Raw genomic sequence first — 26876 nt, 5'->3', positions numbered from 1 at the left:
CCCATCCTAAGTTTATCTTGAAACTACTTGGAATCGCATCTGACACAGTCAGTCTAGGTAGTATATGAGGCTGGGGATGGTGGTAAGCAGACAGAATGGAAAGTAGTTTGGGAATTATTTTTGTCTGTCTCACATGCAAAACGCAAATTAATTTTGTCTGTCTCACATGCAAAACGAAAGCAACAATTTCTTTTTCTCTACCCTTTTCATTGGATCTCATCTAATTAAAAAAAAAAAAATGTTTTCATAAAACCCAGCAACTGTCAGCTGCCTTATCACACTCACTGGTGAGAGTTTGTGCTCAATCCCTATACCAGAGAAAGAAAAGTGCTTTGTGACTCCGGTTGAGAGATGTTCCATACTCGGGTATACAGAACTAAAACAAATACAGCAGAACTAATGCTTCCATGAGGAAGTAATCGATTGGAAACATGTGAAGCAAGCGGCACTACAAGTATTAATGAACTGAAGATTTCCTTTGATAGGCTGCTGTAAAGATTTTACTTTAGAAATAAATACTCCTTTTAAGTTTTGATCTATGTTATAACAGTGCCATATTAAGGTATAATTCACTTTCATGCCAGATGCATACGATTACTTTAACCTCATTTGGATTTAATTTTTAATGCTTTTTTTTTTTTTTTTTTTTGCAACCCAGAGGTATCTATTTATAAATCTGAGCAAAATCAGTTTGCTATTTGCATTTTTTTAGAACATTTGCCACTTAAGGCATTATTTGTTTTCACAGTTTAAAAATTAATACGGAGGCCAGCATAAATATACGTGCAACTATTTCCAAAATGCAATAAATGAATGTATCTTCTGGCTGTTTATTGCAAATATTTTTACAAACCATGGAATAAACACCTATGGGTTGAATATAAACAAAACCTCTCTGGTTCTACCAATATTTCTTCAGATGGCAGAGAGCCAATGTTCAGTCTCTTTATATCAAAGCTTAATTTCCTCTTACTTGCGGACATCCTCATTTGTCTTCAAAAATCTTTACTTTCCTAGTGTGCAGGAATTCATGGTTGCTTATAATTTCAAGTCATTTATCCAGAGAACAGACTAAATTAAATTCCTCAAAAGAAAGCAGTAATATCTGAGCATCTCTATTTGAATTATAGAAACTTACACTGAGTATTCCATCATGCCATTCTTATTTATCTTGATTTCCTAGGCAATAATTATAACAACAAAGCACAGAGTTCAGAAAGTAAGCCCAGCAGTATTTTTGTACTCCATCAATAGGAATAGTGTTCTCTTCCTGAAGACTCTTTTAACTCATTCTTTTTTCAAACTGATTGTTTTTGCTGGTGATTTGAAGGTCACAAATGCTAGTCTTTCTATGAAGGAGACATCTTATGATGTTATATATGATGGTGAGGATTGAAGGGCCTTGCCCTTTAGTGTGGCTTGCTGAGAGCCAGGCCTCAGGAGGGGCACAGATCTTGAATGCATGTCGTGTGGCTATGGTTGGAGTGGTCAGAGGCATACAACGACTTGCTGAGGCTTGCCCAGCCCTAGTCACGCCTTCCTGGGCTACCTTCCTACTATAATATCTATCCTGTATGGTATATCCTCTAGTTTTAGAGGAGAAAACATCCAGTGTAAACTTCACTGCATACTAGAAGAAATACCATTTTCTTCTCTTTGACTTTGCTTTACCTACAGCTAGTCTAAAATAATGTCAATGACATAAGATACTGAGTTTGCTTAATAATGTGTAGCAGTATTCGTTTAATTCACTAGACTATGTGGAGTATTAGTCTTTAGCAGTCTGTTTTAAAAGTTCTAATGATTATTCACCTATTTTTTTTTTTTTAATTTTAAGAATATTTTTCAAAAAAAGCTAAACTTAAAGCAGTTTGTCAAATTTCAAATCTTGGATTATTTCTCTTTCCCTTCGTTAATAGTGGTAGCCTGGACTGTGGTGGCTTTTAAGTAATGCTGGTGATTAAAGTCAAGGAGACCCTAAATAAGATTGGAGACCAGCGAAGCTTTTCATGTGGCAGTGTTTGACAGTGTTGACCCCAGGTTGCTCAGGCTTCTTTCAGTCTAGTGTGTGAAGGTGGAATAGAGTTTTGGGAAAGAACTTTTCAAAAATGCTCAAATAACCAATTCATGCCTAGTCCCATAGTGTTATAAACCTGAAAAGAGATTCTGTAAGTCACCTTTTATCTCATTTACACAGTTAACTTTTTTTTTTTTCTTCCTGAAGACATTAATTTCACAGCATTGGATAGCTTAATATTTTTCCCTTATATTTTAGGAGACTGGCAGTGCAGATATCTCCACGTCTGACACTTCATTTTTCTCTGCATAATACGGTGTGTTTTGAGGCTCGAGTGCAGCAGTAGACTGTCCCAGAAATCACAATCTGGGATTATTGTCTTTGTGTATCCTCAAGGAGTAATATTTTAAAGTCACTGCATCTGTTGGTACTTAAGAGCGTGATTTTTACTTTTTATTTTTGCCAGTTTTTACCATCTGTGTGTCTGCTTTTGGCTCCTTGGTTTAATTTTTCAGTTAAATTTCTCCGTTGCTGTGGGATTTCTTTCTCTTTCTCACACATGCTCTTTTTGACTCATCTATGAACTTCCATTAAAAAAAAAATTATTTACAGCAGTTGCATTGTAAAATTCTTGGCCTTCACAATTTGGATTTTTTTTTTATGATAGTTTTATATTGAGACTTTTCTGGTAAAAACACGTCATTTTTGGAAGTGAAGTATCTTTTATTAGACTTTGTTTGAGTTTTTAAAAATTACTTTGGATTAAATTGAGGCATTTTGGCGGGAAAAGCTACCTTGGTCACATTAAACACATTCTAGTTTTTCATACTCATTTGGTTTTTAATGCTCAATAGGGAATAATTTTCTTGAGAAATCTGTGTTATAATCATAAACAGACATAATTCAGTAATTTTCTCATGAAACATTGGCTGAAGTTTTGGTGCTAATGACTCGAAGCTCACACAAGCAGGAACATTTTTGTTTAAATTCCAAGAAAAATACTATTGAAATATAGTAAAGTAGAAACAAAATATACATACAGCATTTTACAGACTGCTTTAAGTCTATGGGGTATATCTTCATCAGTTGATAAATGTCTCATGAATCCAAGCATGTTCTAGCATTTCAAGAAAGTTCTGATAGAAATTGAATCATTTTATATCCTTATCTTTGGCAAGATTTTACAAAAAAAAAAAAAAAAAAAGTTATGCAAACAATTTTTAATATACCAAGGTAACTATTTAACACATCTGTCAAATATTTTGCTTCTGTATACATTTTTAAACACTGAAAGCTCTATTGCTAGTCTTACCTTTTCTTTGACATATGTACTTTCCTTCTTACTTTGAATATAACACATTCCTTAAGGTCAAATTTAATGGCTTTTCTTAAGAAATAGGCAAGTTTACGTTTAGCCTTTTTCAGACATTTTTGTAACTGGGTATTTTAAAGTTTTATTTTTACCTTCTGGTATATTTGCTTGCTTATAGTTGATTTTCAAACTAGAATATGGACCTGCTTCTTTTTTTATTCTTTTTTTTTTCCTGATTTTAATGAATATTTTGTGTGCTGCTGCATGAAAGAATGAATTACATGAAAATACCAGCATTTGCGGGTGAAAACATGTTCCTTTTTGAATACACATCTCAAATAATCTAAAATATACTTTCAGTACTGTGTGGTCTGCTTTGAATTATTTCTCTTAACAATGATGTAGACCATTTAAAGGCCAAAAGAAATACTTTCTTCGCTTGATAAAGCATATTTGGAAAGGAAACATAGCTGTGAAATTCTGAGGAGCAGGAGCTATCTACATATGCCTGTATGTAATTTAGCCTCATTTTTTCTATGTTACAGAACTGGGAGAATATAGTATTTTTTTAGATTGATTTGGCATTTCGTTCCCACTCAATTCCTGTTGTTTTACGGGAAATATTTTGTTTTGGAGGAAGAAGAGCATTAGTGTCCTATTTCAAGTTCCCAGTTGTCATTAAAAAAAAAAAAAAAAAAGAGAGGAAAAAAAAACCAACAAAACTTTTCCAGCTTTACTAATAAACATCCAAGCAATTTCTATTTGAGTGGTACCAGGAATGATTAAAACTCTATTCTTGAAACTTGAGTTCATGAATTTTTCCTGGCTTCAAGGGCTTTACTATTGCCAGGCTTAGCTTCCTGATTTCCTGCCACATGTTCTTTTACTGTTGCAGTAAGTAATGGAGAAAACCAAATGGAGGAACTAGTACCCATTTCCCATTGCACCGAGGTGTGCACTTCATTACAACACTGTAATGGTGTTCATGCATGAATGGAACTGATTTGGTGATGATGATATTTGACCAAGAAACTGCTGAGCTTTGTTTCCCCATGATTTTAATCTTTCAAAGTTGAGAATTTTTGAGAGAAAAAGGAATAAATGTTGAGAACAAAAGTAGGATTCTTTCACTACAGTTTGTTGTTTATAAAACTACTTAGAAAACAACGGATGAAATAATCACTTCAGCTTTCTTTATTTCTTACCTTACCTGTGGAAAACAATGCAGTCTCATATTCTCAAAAGATGGAGCTTTAGTAGCATGAGATTAGGAGTGTGCATGCATTGTTAGTTTAGCAGTGGCAGCTTACTTTGGGCTGAAAGAAATCAGGCAACACGAAAAAAAGGGGGCTTCAAGCACAAGTTTCCAGCAGTGTCCTCTGCAAACCACACTGCTCCAACCTTGAATCTAAACTGACTTTGCCTAAGCAAAACCGTATATTTGGATGCTAGACATTCAGTCATGGCTTACTATCTATTTAAAAAGGCTGGGGGAAAGCTGAATGTAGACTCTTATGTCCAATAGTTAGCCAGCTGACTGGTACATTAATTCATTGAGGATAAGAGGGGCAGATTTGATTCTTTTCCAACCCTTGTATTGCAGTCATTTTCTGCACCGATACGTAAGGATTGATTACCATAGCAACAGTGTTTTAGCTTGTACTGCTGTGAATGTGGTTAATGATAATAGAATTATCTAGTCACTTTAAATCCTGTTATATTATTAGGTCATCTGAACCATCCTCTTACTATATATTGAGTTTTTCCCTGCAGCCTATCTTGTAGTTCTTTGTCTGTACTGCTTTTACATGTGTCGAGCAGTGGGGATTCTGCTTCTTCCCCTGGGAGGCTTTCACCATCTGATGCATCACCCTAGTAAGGATTTTCTCCAGATATTTAGCTTTATTTCACCCTTCCCTCCCCTCCCCCCCAGCTCCATGGATTTGTACTGTGTAGAAGTTCTGCTCTGGTCTTACTTACCCATCTAGCAACTGTAGTTCATCCTTCTTCTTCCTTCTCTGTGCCAGAATATAACTGCTCAGAACTTGAGCTTTTCAGAGTTTTCTTATGGGGAAAAGCAGATTTCAAATAGTCTTTTAGACTGCTTCATTTCAATAACAAAGTGCCAAGCACTCAAATACCATTTAGATGACCTGCACTGTTTACACAAAGTGCTTCCAACTTTCCAGTGCTTAGATGTGTTTCCTTTGGCATATGCACCACTGCAGTGCTGATCTTTTTAGATGCACGTGTCCCTCTGCACTGGATGTATACAGCAGTGTGGGATGAATGGGAAGATGCATTTTTCCTCATAAAGCTCAAGGGGTGCTCCTCAACTCCTTAACAAGTCAGTGGAAGTATGCTCTCAGACTGTCCTGAAATGTGGATGGGTATAGATACCTCTGTTACCCTAGGTATACTGAGGGTGCACACTTCAGCCTCTCTTAGGATGTATTCTGTTTATAATCCCATCTAGCAACATTGATTTTTTCCCGCCATGCAGGGAAGTAATTTCTAACCATGTCCAAAGAGTCACACAAGTTAGCTGCTCGATTTCCGCCATTTCATTGTCTCTGATAAGTGTAAGTTGGTCAGACCAGGAATTAGGAAGGCAAAGGAAAGTAGTTTTCAACACAGCAAGTAGGGAGGCTATGGAGTTATCCGGTGCTGCCCCACAGGGGTACCTGCAGACACATTACAGCTTTGTCCTACTCTTTGCTCTCTCAGAAATTGTTGTTTAGCAAGGAAGTTGGAGGAGTATTGATGCATTATCAGTAATGTGTTTCTCCCACTGCAAATTTGGCTTTCTGGTATTATTTTCTTTATTAATATCTTATATCCACATCCACTTCTTTTACTTTTTATTCATTTACAGAGTAAGGAAGTATATTAATATTAATCCATATTACATTGAGAGAGCATGAAAGTTTTAAAGCTAAACGTGCTGGAGAAGTATTATGGTACAATAAAATTCAGGTATATTAAATTCATGTCTGTATTTTCATTCACCAATGTGGTTTTTTTTTTTTTTTTTTTTTTTTTTTTTTTTTTTTTTAGAAAGAGAGAGGTCTTTCTCTGAGATTCATCCCTTTGAGAATTAGATTAGATGGTGTTTCTCAGTATGCATTGTCTTACATTTTTTCACGTTTTGATTTCGTCAGTCACTAGACTTCTCAGTCCACTAGTGTGAAATGTATGTGTGGAAAGTCTCACAAATCTTGTGTTTTAAAAGACTGTTTTAACCCCAAGTTTTGTCTCACTGGCAAATTTAATAACTTTATTTTAAACGTGCTTTACCAAGTTATTAGTTCTTTACCTTCCTATCAGCCTTTTGGGAGGGTATTAGCTTTTGTGTTTGAAAGATTATTTTAATGTTCTATTGTTTCTGTGCATATGCGCAGTCTCATTCTTATTTTCATTTTATTGGGTCATTATTGCCTTCAAGCTGATTGTATATAAGGACAGAAAGACAAGTGCATTTCATAAATTTATGAATCCCTTTTTTTTTAATAATTAAATCGAATTGCAAAAACGTTAAACTTAATATTAGTGTTCCAAGCTTCTAGTTAGCTGACGCTTAAACTGTGCTTATGCATGGAGGCACATAGAGTTGGCACTAGAAAAATAGTAGGATGTCTGCTGTTTTTAGTAAGTGAAAATTTACCAATTTAAACCAATCTATGTTTGTTTCTCCCCACATTTTCTAGTTCTCTTCAAGTTATATTGTTCTGTGTGAACACAATGAGCTTTATTAATTTTAGTGAGAAGCCACAGCCTTTGTCACAGAATTTTCTGTTTCTTTTTTCAACTGGTTCTTAATTATAAGGTATAATGACCCTTGCATCTTTCTTCAAAAGTTAACTGTCCAGTCACTTCAAAAATTGATTTATTTATTTATGCAGCATGTGTGGGACAACCGAGGGATCAGACCTTGCCAGCATGGGTTCATGAAGGGCAGGTCCTGTTTGACCAAAGTGACCTCCCTCTATGATCTAGTGGTCTGTCTAGTGGATGAGGGAAAGGTTGTTGATGTGATTGGTCTACCTGAACTTCAGCAAAGTCTCTGACACAGTATTCTGCAGAAGCTGGCAGCCCCTGGCTTGAACAGGTATACTCTTTGCTGGGTAAGGAACTGGCTAGAGTGCCAGGCACAGAGAGAGGTGGTGGTGAATGGAGATAAATCCAGCTGGTGACTGGTCACAAGTGGTGTTCCCCAAGGGTTGGTGCTGGGGTCTGTCCTCTTCAATATTATTTTTGATGATCCACAAGAGGGCATTGAGTGCACCCTCAGGAAGTTTGCAGGTGACACCAAGTTGGCTGGAAGTGTCAATCTGCCTGGGGGTAGTGAAGACCTACAGAGGGATCTGGACAGGCTGGATTGCTGGGCTGAAGCCAATGGGATGAGGTTCAAGACCAAGTGCTGGCTCCTGCACTTTGGCTACAACAGTTCTAGGCAATGCTACAGGCTTGAGGCAGACTGGCTGTGTAGAGGAAATGGATCTAGGGGTGTTGGTCGATGCTTGGTTGAACATGAGCCAGCAGTGTGCCTTGGTGGCCAAGAAGGCCAACAGCATCCTGGGTTGTATCAGAAATAGTGTTGCCAGCATGAGCAGGGAAGTAATTGTCCCCTGTACTCAGCACTGGTGAGGCCTCACCTCGAGTATTGTGTTCAGTTTTGGGCCCTTCACTGCAAGAAAGACGTCGAGGTCCTGGAGTGTGTCCAGAGAAGTGCAACAAAGCTGTGAGGGGTCTGGAGCACAAGTCTTATGAGGAATGGCTGAGGGAGCTGGGATTGTTCAGTATGGAGAAGGTGAGGGTTATTGTTCTCTATAACTACCTGAAGGGAGGTTGTAGTGAGCTGGGGGTCAGCCTCTTCACTCTTGTAATTCGTGATAGAATTAGAGGGAATGGCTTCAAGTTGTGCCTGGGGAAATTCATACTGGATGATACGAAATCTCCAGAAGAGTGTTTAGGTGCTGGAATCAGCTACCAAGGGAGGTGGTGGAGTCACTGACCCTGGAAGTATTTAAGGAACATTTAGACTTTGTGTTGAGAGACATGGATTAGTGAGAACTGTTGGTGATAGGTGGACAGTTGGACTGGATGATCTTGTAGGTCTTTTCCAACTTGGTGATTCTACGATTCTATGTGATGACAAAATAGTTAATTTTCTCCTTTGCAGCTATCCAGGAGTATTGGTAGGCTAGCACTGTCCTTGCTGTAATTTTCTAGTGCTTGAGGAAATGAAAAATACATCCCAGTCCTAATGATATGAAAACTAACTTCCTAAGGGCAAGAGAAAAACTTACTTTCAAATTGCGTGTGTTACCTATCGTAGTAGGTCTTGTATTATCTTCTGAAATACCCAAAATGGGCCATAACAAGGTATTAGTTTAGTTCAGCTAGTTAGTCTCAAACTTGTTATAGAAGTACCTGAAGATCCTGCCTGAAGATGCAGTGGAAGAAAAGCTCAGTACAGTCTGATTTATAAAATTGCTTCCCTCTGAAAGCAAAGGAATTTGCTGCTTCTTCAAGCTTTCCTTTCATATCTTGAGGACAAGAGATTCAGAATAGAAAGGTAAAGTGCTTGGATTATCCTGTGCTGCTTTTTTTTTCTTTTTCTTTTTTTTTTCAGATACACAAAATTCTAAGAGTTAAACTGAAAAAAACCCCAAACAAACGTATATATATTACTGCAAGAAGACCTTAGACTAGCCTGGCTTCATTGCCTGGCTTATCTGGGGTTTGAATGTGGTTTACTGGAACTGAATGAGAAGTTCCTGTAGATTTGGAAACCTTCAATTTGGCATTATCGTGTTTGAATGTGGAGTTTAACAATGTCTACCCCCCTTTCAATTTTAATTGAACCAGGTTTTTTGATTCCTTTTCAAATCTAGTCCCAAAAATGGTATTGTTAACCATAAAAAGATTGCTTATGTAGGTAAATGTATATAAAGTGCTATGACTTTTTGATGAAGAGAGCCACTTTGGCACTTGTCTTTCTTGGACATGTATGATTTCCATGCTTTTGCCTTTTGATTTTTGCTTTTTGGGATGAAGAAGGATTCAACCGCAAACTGCATGTGTGTTTTTCTTTCTGTTTATGCACCTTAGTTCTTAATTAACTCAGCAAGCAGCACTTGAAAGCATTGTTGTGCCTTTGTCTTAATTTGGTCTCATCTACGGAAGACGTAATCTGAGTAATCTGTGTGAAGTTGTTTAGATAAATAGTTCTGTGGTGACAAATGAAGTTCTACTGCAAATTAAAAACTGGCAAAGAGGAAAATGCATTATGGAAAATAGGTCAGAAGTATACAAGGGCAGAAGGGATTTATTCCTGGAAAGCATGCTTGTTTTGAAGAGGGTAAGTGCTGAGATGGCAACTTTAGTAAAAGAGGTACAATTATTTAGATTGGTTGCAAAAAAAGTAGGATATAGAAGAAGGCAGTAGGGGAAGAATAAGATTTGGCACAGAGCTGTGCAAGTCACTTAACGCTGAAGAGAACTTTGAGCTGTGTGCTCACTACAGACTAGCAGTATTGTTACCAACAAAGGACTGAAACCACTTTTAAGAGAGGTTTTAAGTCCCTGCTGAGAAGAGAAGCTGGCATGACCATGCTTGGCTTCCCGTCTCATGTCTCTAAGATTTTATGAGAATTTTAGTCGGACTGAATTGGATCAGAGTGGGAAACTTAAACAGTTATAATAACTTATACTAAACATTAATTTATAACTTTTGTTTAGTGATACTAATGCTTGAGTAAGAAGACAGGAGAAAGTGGGCAAAGGAATCCAGGGATGAGGATGGCTATCTAAGAGGGGAAGAAATGAGACTTCCTCTTGTAGTGGCATCTGTGGTTGACCCTTACACCTTAATTTGGTACTGGGCTGAGATGTTGTGGACAGCACAGTGGGAATGCCATTGCCTAGAAAGATTGCACCTCCATCTTCATCATGTGTTATATAACACTTTGACAGTGATTTGCATGCTGGTGTGGGTTTGGGACCGCAGTGATGCTGTATCTCTCCAGCCACCAGCCTCCTTTAATGTGAGCTAAGTGCTTCATCTGAGTGGTCACTGACTTCATTGTCTGGCAGAAGAGTATAGAATTTTTCTGTTCTTTCCAGAGATTTGCTTGGGGCTATTTTACTTTCAAAGCGCCTTTTCAGCTTCTGCCCTTTTTGGGTACCTGCAGTAATACGTGTGAGTATTTTATATTTTTCTGAAAGTAAGGCTCTGGCTGTCTCCAAGGGATGATCCCAAACAGAAAGCATCTGAGGCTAGAGATGAGTCTCAAAAAGAGAGAAAGGAATCTTCCCTGCCTCAGTTTCCCATAATGAAGAAAAAAATTGGAGAATAACTTTCAGCTTTCTCCCCGAGGGTGCAATGAAACTAAAATCATTATTGCTATGAAGCACTTTTGCCATTCGGTGCTGCAAGGCACCACAGGAGTACTGAGTACTATTTATTTTAAATTTGATTTAATGCTTTTGATTAAAAAATTAATAAAATTGTCATAGACCAGATTGTAACCCTGTAGGCACTTGAAATGGAGCATTCGTAAATGAAGCATTTACTGAAAAGTTTGAAATTGTTTCTCATGTTGACTTCAGCAAAACAAATTGAGCAAAGAACAGTGAAAAATGCTATAGTATTTTCTGTTATTAAAATAGTGAATTTGTTTGGGGCCTCGGGTAAAATCCATGTTGTGCATAAGGCCAAATGCTACAGTGTAACACAGAATCCAACTGAAGCAATTTGAGTTTTCTCTTTGAAGTATGGGGCGAAATGTGACATGTTGCTATGCTACTCTGGAAAAGAGAAGTAAAAGATGAAAAATAGTAAAATTTTGCTCAACAGCTGAGAGGGCAGGAGAGCAGAGCAGGGCACCTTGTGCTCCTGCAGCCAGGGTTGCTGCCCCATGCTGTTGGAGTGGTGTGACTGCTACTGCCTGGCTGCAGCCCAGGAGCCCACCTCTGTGGGTTTCTTCATGGAGAAGAATCAGCTTTAAGCTGTACAAGACACTTATCCCTGAACTCATTAGTGCTCATCCATCTATGTGCTGTGTAAACCAGGTGCATAGGTGTTTTTTCATTCCAACAAGGAGAGTTTAAATCAAAATGCTAGCAAATCCTAGCAATGAGAACCAAAGATAAACCACTATTAATGTACTTTCCTTCAAGCAAGATGATAAAATAGTATAACTATGTTTTTCCAGCTCTTTGGGCCATGTTAATTTGGTGATTTTTATTAACACGAAAACAGAACCTTTGAAAGTTAAGTTTCCTAAATGAGATGTAGTTCTGGGTTAAAGAATACATGCCAACTTTAAACTCTAATGATGCTGGGACTTTTAGCTTCTTGGTTAAGTTATTGTATTTTAATAATCTTTTCAAGAAACAAGGTCTTTAATAAGCAGTCTGATGTCATTTCTTAACAGTGCTGTGCCATGCTGAGAAAAATATCCAGAATTGAAGTTTGTTATTAAAATGCCCGTTTGAGTAAAATGATGTTTTGTGTGACAGAGAACAGAGTGTTATACTTTTAGCTTGCTTCTAAATTGACTCAATGCTCAGTACTCAAGGGGATCGAACTGTTCTGTTCTTAGCTGAAGCTGGTGAAATCCTTGCATGCTGATACAGATCTGCAAATCAAGCAACAAGGGACTATTTCAGATTAAAAAAGAAAAAAAGAAAAGAATAAGGATAAAAGAGCTATGAGACCTGTTTGAAAATTGCCTAATGACAAATTCGAGTTGCTAAATAAGAAATGCTTTTTGTGTCATAAAAAAAAAAAAAAAGAAAGAAAAAGTAAAAGAAAAAATCCTCAGAAGGATGAAAATCACGGTCTTTGAAAAGGTGAGGTGAATAGTAATATATTCAGAAACATTACAGGAAAAATGTGATTTATGCAGAATTTTCTCCTTTCCTTTGTCTCGATATCAAGGGGAAACTGTGTGACTCATCTATAATACATCTCTGCAGAACTCTTTCAGATCTCTAAACTTATAGGTGGAGGCATGTACATTTGGTTTTCTTCAGGAGAAAAAATTGTGTGTCCCAATTTCATCTATCCATTGTCATTTCTTTGGCTTTTAAAAATCACACAGAACTTAATGACTTATTATTATTTTTAACAGAGCATACAGAAAAGCTATCTTGTCAGATGAAAGGAAAAAATATTTTAAATTCTGTTGTTCACCATTAGTTACGAGCAGGTGAACTCAGTGGGGTTCTATTTATAGGAGAACTAATGGACTTGACCAAGCTGACCTACTTCAGGCTAATCAACAGAAAAAAACCAAACATGCTGTAGTCAAACCTATGCAGGATACCTTATTTCTTCTTACTTTAAGTAAGAAATATGGTCCTTGCTGTTGCGGCATTCTAAATATACACATATATTAAGAGGCCAACAAATATATGTATTTGTTTCCTGGATGTCATAGTAACTCTCCATGTGAGAGGTATTTTATATACACATTCATTCTTTCTAGAAATGCCAACTTCTCCATATTAAATGAACGCTAGTTTTTGTTGTTTGCTGTTCATGAAATCCCATGTTTCTATAACCTAGAATTGCAGGGGTGGAATAACTCAAGTTTTTAAAGAAAATTATATTTGCTGTTGTAAAAATAGTCACTCGTGTCACAAAACAATTCAAATAAAGCATCTTCTGTGAAGGCAAGGGTAATTTTTTTCTGTGTATGTAGGTATTATTTCAGGTAATCAGTGGGGGGTAGTGGTGTATGAGGATATGCATGTAGGTATCTGTTAACATGAGGAAAGGTGAAACAAATGGTATGCAATGCCATCAGTCAGAAAAGGGATTCTTATATGACAGATGTCACATTCATCTTAGCTCACCAATGGGGATGTCATGAGGTAATCCCTCTGTTATTCAAGGTGAGTGATAGAAGTGCCTACACAAACCAAGCCTATCCTTTGAGCTAAACTTTCCAGGGGAATTTAATTATACAATGACCTATAATTGTAGCCTTGTTTCAAATAATGGTGATAACCACTTCCATTAAAAATATTTCCCATGACTTCTACATCAAAGTATGACTTTAAAACTGTATTTAATATGAACCCTAATATTTGTTTTACACTGACAGGTCTTGGTGGTCTCTATGTCAGACTATGAATCATATAAAAAGAGTATAAAATTTCAGAGATTTGGAAGTGGAAATAGTCTGCAGATAAGCCTTATTTAAAACAAACAAAGAACAGAGACTTTCTTCTGAGAAACTTTTGAATTCTGAGAAAAAGCAGAAAGCAGATGAAAAAAACAAACCTGTAACTAGACAGGCCCACAAAATGAAACCGCTTTATTTTTAGGATAACAATCAATCTGAGGTAATGTGATATAACTATACATGGATCTGTAAGATGAATACTTTTCTTCACAATATAGTGGAAGCATCTATAATTTGTTATTGATTGAATCTTTAGAAAATCTCTTTAGATGCTTTAGTTAATATTGAAAGCATGGCTTTCCATGCTTAACATATTTCAGATACTGACCATAAGGAGTAGTACTTTCTGTTTACATGTAATCTTTTGGTTGACTTTCTGTCATCTCAGTGCTCTTTAAAACCTCATTTTAGTGAGCTTGCCAATAGGCGGCACTATTGGCACTGAAATGGGCTTCCAGGTCATCCCCAACCTGAGCTCGTTTTGCCCTTTCTGCTTCTAGGTAGCTCTATAAGTGAGTAGCCTCCAAAATCAATTATGTAACAAATTTTATTGAATTTTATAGTTCTTCAGATGCTTTGCATCTGATAAAATCTTAAAAAAAAAAAAAGGTTATGGGATGGAAATGTTAACTGGTGATCAGAAAATGGTGAAGCTCATCTGGTATCTTCCAGTAGGAACTTGCATTTGGTGGACCAACGTCCTATGCTACTGCTGAGACATTGAAGATGTATTTTGATTCTATTGTTTTTAGAAATTTCTTTTGCAAAATCTTATCCAAGATTAAATCCAAGGTTAAATTTGGGTAAGTTAGTCATTTATAAGAGAACAGAAATTCCAACAACTGAATTACTATAATATTTTCTAAAATGCTTTGGTTGTTATGACAATACATATTATCTGTGGGAGAAAAGCTGCTGTAGAATGGCTCAGTAATACTACAGTAGCTATAGTCTTCCTTGAAATGTCCTTTAAATATGATCTGGTGTGATGAGTACGTATCCTTACCCACTTGATAATTACCATCTGTAGAAGAACCTTGCTGTATGGATTCATTACAGCAGCTATCAGATTACTGTACAACTCCTTGCTCTGCCAAGCACCTTGCACTGTCAGCAGTCTCAGAGACATCACTAAAATGTTGTGGAGTGAGATGCTGCTCAGTGAGGGGAATACTGATGTAGTGTTCACCCAAACAGTGAATAGGGGCGTTGAAATATGATTACGGTGCACATTGAGAAATGATAGAATAGCTTGGGTTGGAAGGACCTTAAAGACCATCTGGTTCCATGCCTCTTGCCATGGGCAGGGACACCTCTCACAAGACCGCATTGCCCAGGTTCCCATCCAAGCTGCCTGAGAACACCTGCAAGGATGGGGCATTCACAGCTTCTCTGGGCAGCCTGTGCCAGTGCCTCACCACCCTCTGAGTAAAGAATTTCCTCCTAAAATCTAACCTCAGGGTTGGATGAGGGTCAGAGGGAAGCCTGGAGTGTGTGCTGCACAACTGGTGGTTGGGAGTGTATTTGGCTGGTTCTTCTTTCTGCTCATAATCTTTATCGAGGAGCATGGGAGGATTTTTGAAATGGTCTATCAAAGTAAAGTTTTATTGCAAATGTTCAGTTCCTTTTATAATGAGATTTAGGAATTTTAATTATGAGCGCTGGTGAAGACAAACTTCTGTAACATACACTTTGTCCAAGTTTTTCATTACTGTAAAGAAGCAGTACCAGGAACATGTCTCAAGCTAAATGCTCTGATGGGAAAGGCTTTTGTTTAACCCACTACAACTCTTTGAGGGCTCTCATTCTTGTCTGTAGTGCCTCCCATAAAAAGAATTAACAGACAACTGCAGTATAATCCACTAAAAAGCCTTTTTAGTGAAAGCTGCTTTAAATGGCCAAACAACGTTTGTGTTGTGCTCCTGTAGTTAGTGCTGTGAGCTGTGTGATAGAGATGCGTGCTGTGTAATTGTTACAGAATAGATGAATGTGATTTCAGTGACATAGCACAGATTGCTGAGCCCCAGAGGGCCGTGGACTCCAGTAAACCTCTAAACTGATGCATGTTACAAAATAATTGAGATACTGCAGGGCTTGTCCAATTTTTGTTAGTATTGCAATTCTCTGAATGTATGCTTTAAGGCAAGTCAGTAAGTATGAAAGGAAATGGTAGATAGTCAAAACTGAATGAAATATTGTATAGGTTTGTCAAAGGAAGGTTGAATCAAACTAATTTTTTTCACTGGATATCTGGTTGTTTTTTTGTTTTGTTTTGTTTTTTGTTTTTTGGTTTTTTTTTGGTGAGGACAAAATTGAAGAAAAAATGCTCCTTTTAAATCTGTAAAAACATTTCCTTCCAAGGCAGTTCACAATAGAAATAGTGCCATCATGAAGCCAACCAGTTTTAAGGCTCAGCTTGATCCGTTTATTAAATGGGAAATAAGAGATGATTGCCTGTGATAGCAGGGGATGAATTTGATATTTATCAGGAGACCAAGGAAATCCCTTCCATTCTGTGCTCCTCTGTCTGTATGATATCTATTCAGTGATTTGACTGAGCGAGGCAAATTTCATTTTGGATTAGTGAAGCATATAGAAACTATATGAATATTGTCATTTCCAATTGTGGGGTGACCCTGCTGCACAAGTATGTGAACAACATAGCAGTGATTGACATGCAGCAGAATAATGACTCTAAAAAAGAACAAACAAACAAACAAAAAAAAACCCAACAGATTCATCTGTTTGTTAATTTTTTGTTGTTGTTTGTTTGTTTAAATGGATGATGATTTAATGAAAGTTTTCTCCCTCTCTCCTCCCTCTCTTCCCCAGATTGCTGTTAATAGCAATGCATGTAGTATAGAACCGATGTGGATTACATAAAGCTCTTATCTAATTATATGTGCAGGTATATGCTTGTGTGCAAGAGGGAGAAATCATACTTTGCTATTCGATAACTTTTGTTTTTTCCCCATGTGATCTTTGTAACCATTCTTCAGATTCGATTGAAAATTGCCCTTCTCTTGAGATTTGGCCAGTTAATCAAGAAGTGAGAACATTAGCACAAAAGCCTAATGCTGGTATATTTGTGCTAGTTAAGACTCAGGAAATGGGTCCCTTAGGAGCTGTTGCCTATCAAGCTTGATCATACAGAGAGAGAACCTGTGTTATGTTGCAAGGACCAAACAAACGTTTACAAAACGCGGCAGCCAGGAGACTAATAGCAAAAGTGGTCTCTTCTTCCATAGTCATTACAGAGAAGAGCAAGAGAATAAAAGGGGAAACATGAAGGGAAGGGTATATTTTAATAACATAAGCCTTGTTTTGTTGTATCCCAGCTGGGGAAAAAATACTGGCATGTAGGCTTTCAGGAGCTTTTCTTTATTGATAATTTGTTCTTCTCTATGTTAAAATCAGAAGTGTGTGTTGAAAGTTATACAACGTTCCTTTCTGTTCATTATTCACTGTACTTTAGTTCTCAGTTCTAAGACTTAAAACATAAATGCTAGAAAGCAAACAAGCTTGATTACTCCTTCCACACAGAGGCTATGTAGTGAAAGGCTTCTCTTTATATAGGTGTATGTGTCAGATAAATTTATTGTACGTTGATCACAGTGGCAGCTCTGCCTGTTTACTGTAATACTGGCAATACCTTGCCATTTCAGACCTTTCTGTTGCTAAAGTTAGGAAAAATGCTGAAAGTATTGTATAACCAGCTCACATGAACATACTTTGCTGCAACTACTCTACAGACTACTGAAAATATAAAATGGATTTAATTATGCTTAAAAAGACTGTTCCTTCATATAACTAATTCATGCCCATGTCAGCCCATCTTGTTGAGGCTATATTCCTCGTGCTGTTAACAACTTCAGAGAATGGGGAAAAAATTGGTTTGTGAATGATGGAAAAATTTACTTATGTTTACAGCTATATTTGCCAGACTTTCTCTTTTCTCTGAAATTGTTAAAGCCCTTGACACAGCAGGCCAGTGAGGCTGCCCAAAGCCTACACTTTCCCAAGAGCAAGAGCATTCAGACCATTTGAAAACACAGTTGTTCTATTTTGTATAACCATCGTCACTAAAAATATCAAATTACTTTCTGAAGAATAACAAAATAATTGTTATTTCTCTCTGAACTGGGGGAAAATAAAAACCACCTTCTCTCCCTGTTGTCAATTAGTAATAGAATGGATATACTGCTGCCAAATCAGAAATTTCAGGGTTCAAAGAAAGATGCAAGTGTAATCCTTATGTGCCTCAGAACCTATTTCCCATCGTGACTGGCTGAAGTAGATGGAAATCACTGCTCTGACCAGGCACCTGGAGATGAAGAGTGAACCAATGAGGGAATATGAGCAGAGCGCACTTTGTTCAGCCTCCATGGCTGCTATTGAGTTTTCTGCAGGTAATTGTTGAAATAAAAGCTTCAGGGGGGGGATGTGAAGAAGGAAAATGAGATCATTCTGCTTATGTTTTTGGAGAGCTCATCAGAATTGCATGGAGTAGCACAGATGTGTGTAAAATTTCTTGTCTGAACATAAAGCAGAGACTGGTAGCGACTATGATTTAATCAGTGGCAGGAGCTGATATTTTGATAATGAAAGATCAACTGTCCAGTAATACTGGTAAGACAAGGCTAGTTTTGAGTTTGGAAGTTAAGCAGATGACAGTCTTCAATCTGCAGCCAGTAGTTGTGGCTCTCTCATACGTGAATGAGATGGAGATCCTGAAGAAGCAAATATCCAAGAGAATGTAAATAAATGGTCTATTTGGGTGAGTGTGTACTGGATGAGGTTAACTGACAAGTGCAGCTATGGAGATTTTGCAATCATAAGGAGGGACAGAGAAATCTTAAAAAATATAAAAAAGGCAACTTTTCTTATTTATTCTGTGCTTTCTTGAAAGCTGTGTGGTGAAATGCACCTTTTAACACGTGGAACTGTTAACATTCATAGCCCATGTTGAGTAGTGAAATTTTTTCCCCAGTGTTTGAGTAGTTAATTTAATTACAGAATGTAGATCAATAACGCTGTATACCTGTTCACAAAGTTGACTGTTCTAAGACAGAGTTTCAAATAGATCCATCTAAAATCAGGACCAGCCTTTTGAGCCTCTGGTTCTCTTAACCTACCTAAAACAAATGTTAAGATCTGCATTTTCTTTTTGATGTCACTGTTCAAGGTGACTGTTGTGTTGTTTGACATCTGATTTAGTAGTCTAAATCCATGACAGGTGGCTTATGTTCTTTATGGCGAGCTACACCTGTGGCTGCTGGCCCAGAGAGGCTCTGGGGAGAAGCTCTGAGTGAGGCAATTCAGTTAACAGAAGAAGAGAATTGGTGGAGGTTTGTACAGAATACACTAGGTATGTTAAGTACATTGGAAACGGTTCTTTAAACTTTCCTCCATGATGTAAAAATGAAATGACTTTTAACTACTTCAGTTCAATTTTGGAAAAAGTCTGAAGTGTATGTTACATCCGTGAAGCTTGGTCTTTTAATATATCACCTGTTGGTGATTTATAGAGATCAAAGAAAACTTAAGAGTTTGGGAATTTGATTAAAGCAGTCATTTCTGGTAGTTATAACTCCAGAAATACCTATCTAGGCTCTCAGGAACTGTCTTGCTCTACTCAGTGTCCTCTTCCCGGCGTTCCTCATGACAATGTGTGCAGGTGGAATTTGCTCTTCAGAAGAAAACTACTTTCCAAATAAAGAAATAATTGCTAGATGCCGAGATTTTCACAGCTAGTTACTTTTCACAGTAAATCAGAATTTTAAGTCAAATCTCTCCGTGTGTGTCCATTTTTTCTCTGCATTCACTTCAGTGTAAATCAAAATCTGTGTTATTTTGAGCAGAAAAGAGTGCTTGATTACTGTAGTAGTAAAGATTTTTTAAACTATACATTGTACATCTGTGGATTATGGCAGTGCTGAAGTTAGGGTTGTGATTCCTCTATGCACCTATTTACAGGCACACACACGCTGTTGATACAGATCTGTCTGCTGTCCGGGAAGAGCCAGACACAGGTGTATGGGAGCTGCTTTTTTCTAATTGCTTGGACAAATGACAGTGTGTCTGGTCCAAAACTGACTGCGTTTGTATTTCTCAATAAGAAAGACACAGAACTAAATGTGTTTTTGCCAGATAGCATCTGTTTAACTTAGCTTTTGGTTGGTAGTTTTTGATGTGTCATGTCCTAATTTTGAAAGTTACGGTTGGGCAGTGGGCAGGTGAGTTGGCTGTGGTTGCACCCAGGTTGGGCAGGAGGGTGTAGTACAAAGTGGGACTGATGGAAGGAAAATGGACTGTGCAACAGGTCAAGAGGCATGGTTGTGAGCTGACATGGGGAGCTTCTGGGTGTGAGAGCAAGGACACAGGGCTAGGAAGAATGATTTCCACGAGGATTTTAGCTACTGTTGTGCACAGAGAATGTAACTCAGTAGTACTTCAAAAGTCACACTGCCAAGGGGAGGTCTAAATAAGGGCCCTAAAAACTGGACAGGGCAAGGAGCGGTTTGTTTACAGACACTAAAATATCAAGGGAAACACATAGGGGACTGAAGGATGCTCATGTGTAGGACACAAGGAATGCTAGATGAATGCTGTTGTAAATACATAGATGTATTTGCCAAAATAACACAACATAAAGATAGACTTTTGGTTGTTGTTGTTAGTGGAGGTGTAGCTACTAATAGGTGGCATGCTACTTCAATCTTTTCTTAGATGTATACTTATTATATGTTTGCTTGAAACCCAGCATGGAAAATTGCCCCAAATACTGCATTAACAAAATAACATTTGGAATGATCTCCTAGTACATCTGTGATTCAAAATTTTATTTTTTCAGTAGCTCTGATTTTAAATTTACAGATAATAGCTTTAGTGCAGTATAAATATTTAAATAGTTCTCTGTAATCATCTGTGTCCCTCACCTTGAAATGAGAAACCCTTGATAACAAAAATCTATGAAACAGGGTATAACACCTCTTCTTAAGGAGAAAACTGCAATGTTCTGATTTTTCTTTCTACGTATATTTTGCAAATGGCTTTTAACCGTATAATTGAAATGGATATTTGAATATTTATTTATTTTTAGTCTTTATTCCCTGTTGTTGGCTGTACATACAGAACTTCACCTGAAGTTACTAAACACAGAAATATAAGCATAACTAATGATATGTTTCTTAATGTACAGGTTATTGTTTACAGTGAGTTTTTAAGCAACTTTTACTATGTGGAATATATTTTATTTTGAGTTGTTCTTTGTGTTCATAATGCAGTTCTAGGCAGGTTGAAGATGCTGGTTAACCTTTGAAATGTATTATTTGCCTAGTACTTAGCAGAGATGGGTGGCACATTAAGGCCTCTCAAAACACAGCATCATCAGTCTTCAAGTAGCTTGGCTTCACGCAGTGCGCTTCTCTCTAGGATGCACAAGGCGTAGCTCATGGAAGCCTGATGCATCCAGCCTCCTGCTTTTGCAGACTCTCAGTGGGACGTTGGACGTCAGTTGGACGTTACCAAGTGTCTCTGCCTTTCTTCAATACCTCTTCAATAATTTAACATATTGTCTGACTCTGAACGCGTAACCTATCACTTATTATTTTTCTGACTCTAGAATCTAAGTCTGTGTTTGAATCCTACTGTTCATCTGTTGTACTACTTTTGGTTTGGTCACACAAGTAATTAAAACCACAAGCTTCTAATGAGCAACTTAGGTAAGAGAAGAGTTTTAGATCATCTTACTGGTGGTCCTTGAATTACCCTGATCTAAATTTGGAAGTACAGCATTCCCAACTTTGACATTAAAATTATGTTTTGTTAATAATGCATATACTTTTTGGAAAGTCAAATTAAAAATAAAACCAATTGGTTATATTTAGAGCCTTGTGTAACTCCCTGATGTCAGCCATTCATGGCATCCTGTGAATAAAGTCCTATGATAAAATGTTTAAAGTTGTGTTGGTGCTTTGTGGGATTACATGAGCCGCAGTTTCATGTAGTGTTTTTGCAAATGAGCCTTGGTGAGCTGCCTCATGCATTCAGATGAATTCTCACTGAGCAGCCCAGAAAGACCTCTGAGGGAGTTTGCACCCACAGTGCTGACTGGCAGCTCATGTCTTTCTGCTCATGTGCCTTCCTAACAGATACTGCCTGTGATAGCTTCTGTAGTTTATAATAAATATAGCAAAGTTAAGATATAAAACTGTTGTTACAAAAATGCATACAATGATGAAAACAATTTACAAAAATTTCAGACAACAACCAAAAAGGTTTTTGTCAGTTGTGTAAGCGCATATTTCCACTTCAATTTTGGTAACAGCCATCATTTGTAAATAGGATACTGGCATTATTTCAATAAATGAAATGAATAATAATTAAACCTATAAAATAAACCTAGATTTTTGAGATTTTCTTCTATTTAATACATAGGATGAAGATCGAACAGAAGAGGACAACAGCAGAGTTGAGCCTGTTGGACATGCAGACACTGGCTTGGAGAACACTACCAATTTTTCCCTAGAGTAAGTTACTGGCAGAACACATTGTTATAATGATGAGTTTGGAGACTGAACATAGACTTGCAAAAACCTCAGGACCTGCTCTTAAGAAAGTGGGGCAGCCTTTTTTTATGTCATGTGTAGTTTTGTTTTTAAACAGTTTTTTTCACACCCCTTTTAAGGCAGTTTTTAAGAAACTTAAAAAAAAAATCACGTGTCAAGGATAAACATTGGACACTTAACGTTTCTAAGTGCTGATGCTAAGTGCTGATTTTCTACCTCAAAGAAGATGCTTATGTGATGGAACTCTGAAAAGTCGGTGGAAGGAATTGGGTCAGTGGTAGGGCAAATAAATTAACGGACAGGAATTTCAAGGGGGAAAATTTTATTACCTGTGAACTGTTCACAGTCTGCTTGGAAGGTGTTTGGGGTCACAGAAGCTGCATAGTCAAATGGTGACATCTGTTAAACAATACCTGCTGAGTTTACTCCATTCCATTTACAGAATCTCCTATAATTTCAAAAACTGCTTGCTAAATAGAATTTATGGAACTTCTGTCAAATTTAATACTTCTTGGTGTTTCTTTTAATTAACTCATTGGCCTTGCATCACACATGGCTTCATTCTTTTCTGTTTTGATATCATACTTCTTTGTTTTTTTGAAATACTTGGCGCAAACTTGTGAGAAAATCTCTGTGAGAACAAAAATTGAAACAGTATCTCTTAGGCGGGGGCAATTTCTTTCCATTTTCCATTTAACAGAGTTTAAGATTTGAATTTGGAATGTAGTTTTGGAAGAAAAACAGTAGAAGAAAAATGAGTACATAGGCCTTATGTGTATATTTTAGAAAAAAGGAAAGATACTGGCTCAAGCCATAGAACAAGCTAAATAATGCAGACTGGGTGTGAAAACTGGACTTTTATATAGGCTCTTCTTCCACTTAGGACAGTTCTGGGGTATTCGTATGAATTTTGTTTGTTCTTTTCCTCAGTCCTCCAGTTTTTATTTACTGTAATAAGAAAATCATAAAGAAAGTTGATCATAGGGGGCCATAGATATACGAGTAGTAATGGATGTCTTTTAGAATGTCTTCAGGGGTGGGAGACATTGCTTGTTTCCTCTGAGCTGCTTTGCATGAAAGTTAATGAAAATGTAGACTTACTGTACAGTGAGAAAGAAACAAAATTAGCAGATACATAAACTGGGACAGGAAAACATTGCCAAGTTGTGTAATACAATCAATCCTAAAACGCTTGTCCAAAGCTGAAGAGTAGCACTTCTTTTTGGCTGCTGTCTCTCAGTTCTCCCACACTTTAAATACTTTCTAGGGCTAAACAACGGTTACAGAGAGAGAGAATTTCCATTTTGTCATTTAAAAAATAAGTTAAATACAGACACAAGAGGTGGTGTAAAACAAGTGTGAAACTTAAAACTTAACATAAAAAACAACAACAACAAAAAAAAAAGTGGAAGAAATGTAAAACACACTGGATTACAGAATTTTTGTTGACTTTCTAATGGCATGTGATCTGGTTATTGTCAGACTCCAGATTAAGCACCACAACTTTTTGTGGTGCACCGCCATATGATCAAGAGCCAATTGAAGGAAACAGAAAATCTTTTACTACTATCACAGGGCATTGGTCTTGCTCTTTGCTCCGTTTCTAGATTAAATTTGATTTGTATGCCTAAGAGAAACAAGCTTCTCAAAGATGTGTGTATGTATTACATACATATGTATTTATAGTGCCAGGAAACATAGAAAAAGTATGTAATGCTGGAGAGAGGCATAAGTCACAAATTGAGATTGTGGCTTTCGATCAGATCTGACACTTGCAGATTTACTGAGAGGTTTGGCTTTCGTGCATTATTTTCTCATCTGGGTATTTATAAGTCTTCAGGGTCTATGTGCTGTGCTCCACCTTTCCAGCTGTGTGCATGTTTCAAAATCATCAGTAGATTTGGTCCAAATTTATTCTCAGAATCTTTGTGCATATGTTTTCTGAACTTGTGCTTTCCACTTTCACTTATACCTTTTGCTGAAAGGAGGTAAAACTGAAAATGAAATGGATGGTTACTTCAGGAGGACATGTGGTTTTTTGGGAATGTTATAGATATGTCTTAAAGAGGAAATGTTTTCTCCTAAGGAGTTACAGATACAACAAGCTTTCAATAAAAGAAATGGCTACATAATAAAGCTTTCATGCTTTATTCATTGTAAAAGCAGAAGAATTTAAAGAATTATAAATTTAACAATCCTCATTTAATTAAGGAGTAGTTATGTTAAGACAAATATTAATGCTTGAAGTTGGGTTTCCCTAAAATAAACAAAGCATTCTACTGTTATGATCAGATTTAGCTTTTTGGGGGAAAGTTGTACGTGACACTTAAGGTATTTCTGTTTGGCAGTGCAAACAGTTAAATTTAATGTTATAATAAGGAATAAATAAAGCAATATGCATGTGATGATTATGCTTATTTTGGTATTGCAAACTAGGTATCAGTTGCTTTGATTTTCACTTGTTTTATTAATCAAACTATTTTTAATGATTGATTTCCTTTCATGCCATCAGATTACTCTTCAGGTATGTAGCATTCAGTGATGCTTTCATCACCATGACATAATTTTTGGAATGTTTTTGTTTTTCTGTGTGGGGTTTTTTGGTTCATTCACAGTACATGTTCACATTCCCTCGTTCATCATTGTCTCACAGTGATATGCTAAAGCTCGTAGAAGTCTCCAACGACGGCGGGCCTTTGGGAATCCATGTAGTGCCTTTCAGTGCCCGAGGTGGAAGGTAATGTATCGTGTGGGATTTTAATAGAATCATAACTTGCTGTGTTCTATCTTAGTTATGTTAATTCTTGTGTTGTGTGCATTTGGTTTATGTAGGATATTGAATGTTTTTTAAAAGGGAGCCTCACTGATTAAGAAAGGAAGAATTGCAAATTTACCGACTGTACCCTATAGTGTATATATGTTCTGCTTAAAATAAGTTAGAAATGCAGGTTTGTAATGTGATCCCATGGAAAACTGAGGTTTTAGGATGTTTCCCTTTAGGCCCTTTTAAATTGTAATCTGCTCCTTTAGTTCAGTTGGACATTTAGGCAGCATTTCCCCACTGACTGTTTATACCTGCATGTTCCAAAATAACAGCAATGTAAACGAGAGCCTTCCTGCATCTGCACTTGATAAGAGTGGAAGAAAAAACAATCATTATTCTTTTGATATTTGGTATTGTCCCATCTGTTGGAGTTAAAAATACATAGCAAAAAACGTTGAAACATTGTATTTTTGGAGAAGATTTACCTATTTTGATAATCTCAGAATCTGGAATTACTAAAACTGGAATTTTTTTTGAAAAGTGTAAAGAAAATCATCTACTCTAAAAAAATCATTGAGGGGATTATAATAGTAAACAGTATGTGTCACCTCTAATGCTTACTTTGGTAGAGATTTAGCATTTAGGGTCTTTAATCAAAACACTGACATGGTCTCAGAAAAACAGCTTTAAAGTCATAGTAATTAGTGGCAGATATGAAACTTTTATGTATGTTGAAAATAAATTTGTCACCAATAGAAGCAAAATTTATTTTGTTGCAGTATCAGCAGTGCTCTGACGTACCTTGACTTTTTCACTCTCCCAGCAGCTTCTCCTGCTTCCTCCATCATCTGGGGATGGAGGGGTCAGCTGCTCTAGAGCTTTGTTTACTATGAGCTGAAAAAGCTGGGGGGGAGAGATGCTTGTGTCCATGGCTTCAGAGCTTCAGAGAGTGTGGGATCTGTCAGAATTGGAGAAGACCTCGCGGTTTACAGAGCACTTTTCACACACTTTCTGTGTAGTGATAGATTTGGAGGAAGAGCTGATGCTCTTCTTCCCACTTCTTTCTCACTCCAGCACATGGCTGCTCTTTGTCCCTTCCTTGGCTGCAAAGCACTGCTCTATGCTGCATTGAGCAAACTTATTTGAGCAAGGGATCTGCTCAGTAAAAACATAAACAAAACTAAAGTCTATAAAGACTTCAAGCGATGCTCAAAAAGAAAAGATCTCATGTATCATGTAGCTTAGTGTATAGCTTATTCATTTGCCTAGCATATTTTGCATCTATTTAGTGTTCAGTTGAAGTTACCCTGTATTTTCAATTCTTTTCTTCCAGTTCCTTTCATTGCATTTTGAAAATGTTAGTTAAATAAGCAATATTTATTAAAATGATAAATTTAAAAAATGTGAACTATACTGATTTTCCCCTTTTTATCCCCTGATTTTCCCCTGTGCAGTCATCAGGGGTGTTCTCTCATCAAAAAGAAAGTAAGCACCCCGAATCTTTTAAAGTATGTGCCACGTTTATGTTCTTCCTTTATTCTGAGAAAATATTTGGTTCTTTTCTGGAAGGCTTGGATTTGGAGTAAGGATCTATCTTCTGTATTGACTTTGCCCTTGAACAAAATCTGTAAGGATCTCTCCCTTATATATGTAGATGCTACTAATTATTTCTACTGGAAAAAAAATGAGATTTTTTCTATAACGAAAAATAAAATCTCAGTCATTCTCTGGGAAAACTACTGTTGATTTATACAGACATGATTATACTTTCATTTGCTTATTATCTGCCTGTTTTTACCTCTACAAATCCATCTGTCCTTTATTGGCCCTTTTGATCATATGCTTTAGGTAACAGTTTGTTCACCTTGTCAGAAGAGGGGAGGGGTATACATATTCATCACCTTATGGCTTGAAATTTGTTGAGATAAAAGTTTTGTTTACAAAATCTGCTTGCACATTTTTGCAATAGTACGAACAAAATGGTAAGCAAAATAAGAGGCATGAAAATGAATGC

General features: G+C 37.0%; 1 protein-coding gene across 14 annotated transcripts in view; it reads left to right on the top strand.

Moving 5' to 3' along the window:
* Positions 1–26876, top strand: part of PARD3 (par-3 family cell polarity regulator) — a 425974-nt gene that overhangs the window by 186968 nt on the left and 212130 nt on the right. For all 14 annotated transcript variants that reach the window (XM_065731482.1, XM_065731480.1, XM_065731479.1 and 11 more), the window contains 2 exons: positions 21968–22059; positions 24752–24835. In XM_065731482.1, the coding sequence (XP_065587554.1) occupies positions 21968–22059; positions 24752–24835 (176 nt within the window). The remainder of the gene's footprint in view (positions 1–21967; positions 22060–24751; positions 24836–26876) is intronic.

Source organism: Cyrtonyx montezumae, unplaced genomic scaffold (genome assembly GCF_038088225.1).
Source record: "Cyrtonyx montezumae isolate F1298 unplaced genomic scaffold, pur_monq_1.0 scaffold_14, whole genome shotgun sequence".
NCBI lineage: Eukaryota > Metazoa > Chordata > Aves > Galliformes > Odontophoridae > Cyrtonyx > Cyrtonyx montezumae.
This window is presented reverse-complemented; position numbering and strand designations above follow the sequence as displayed.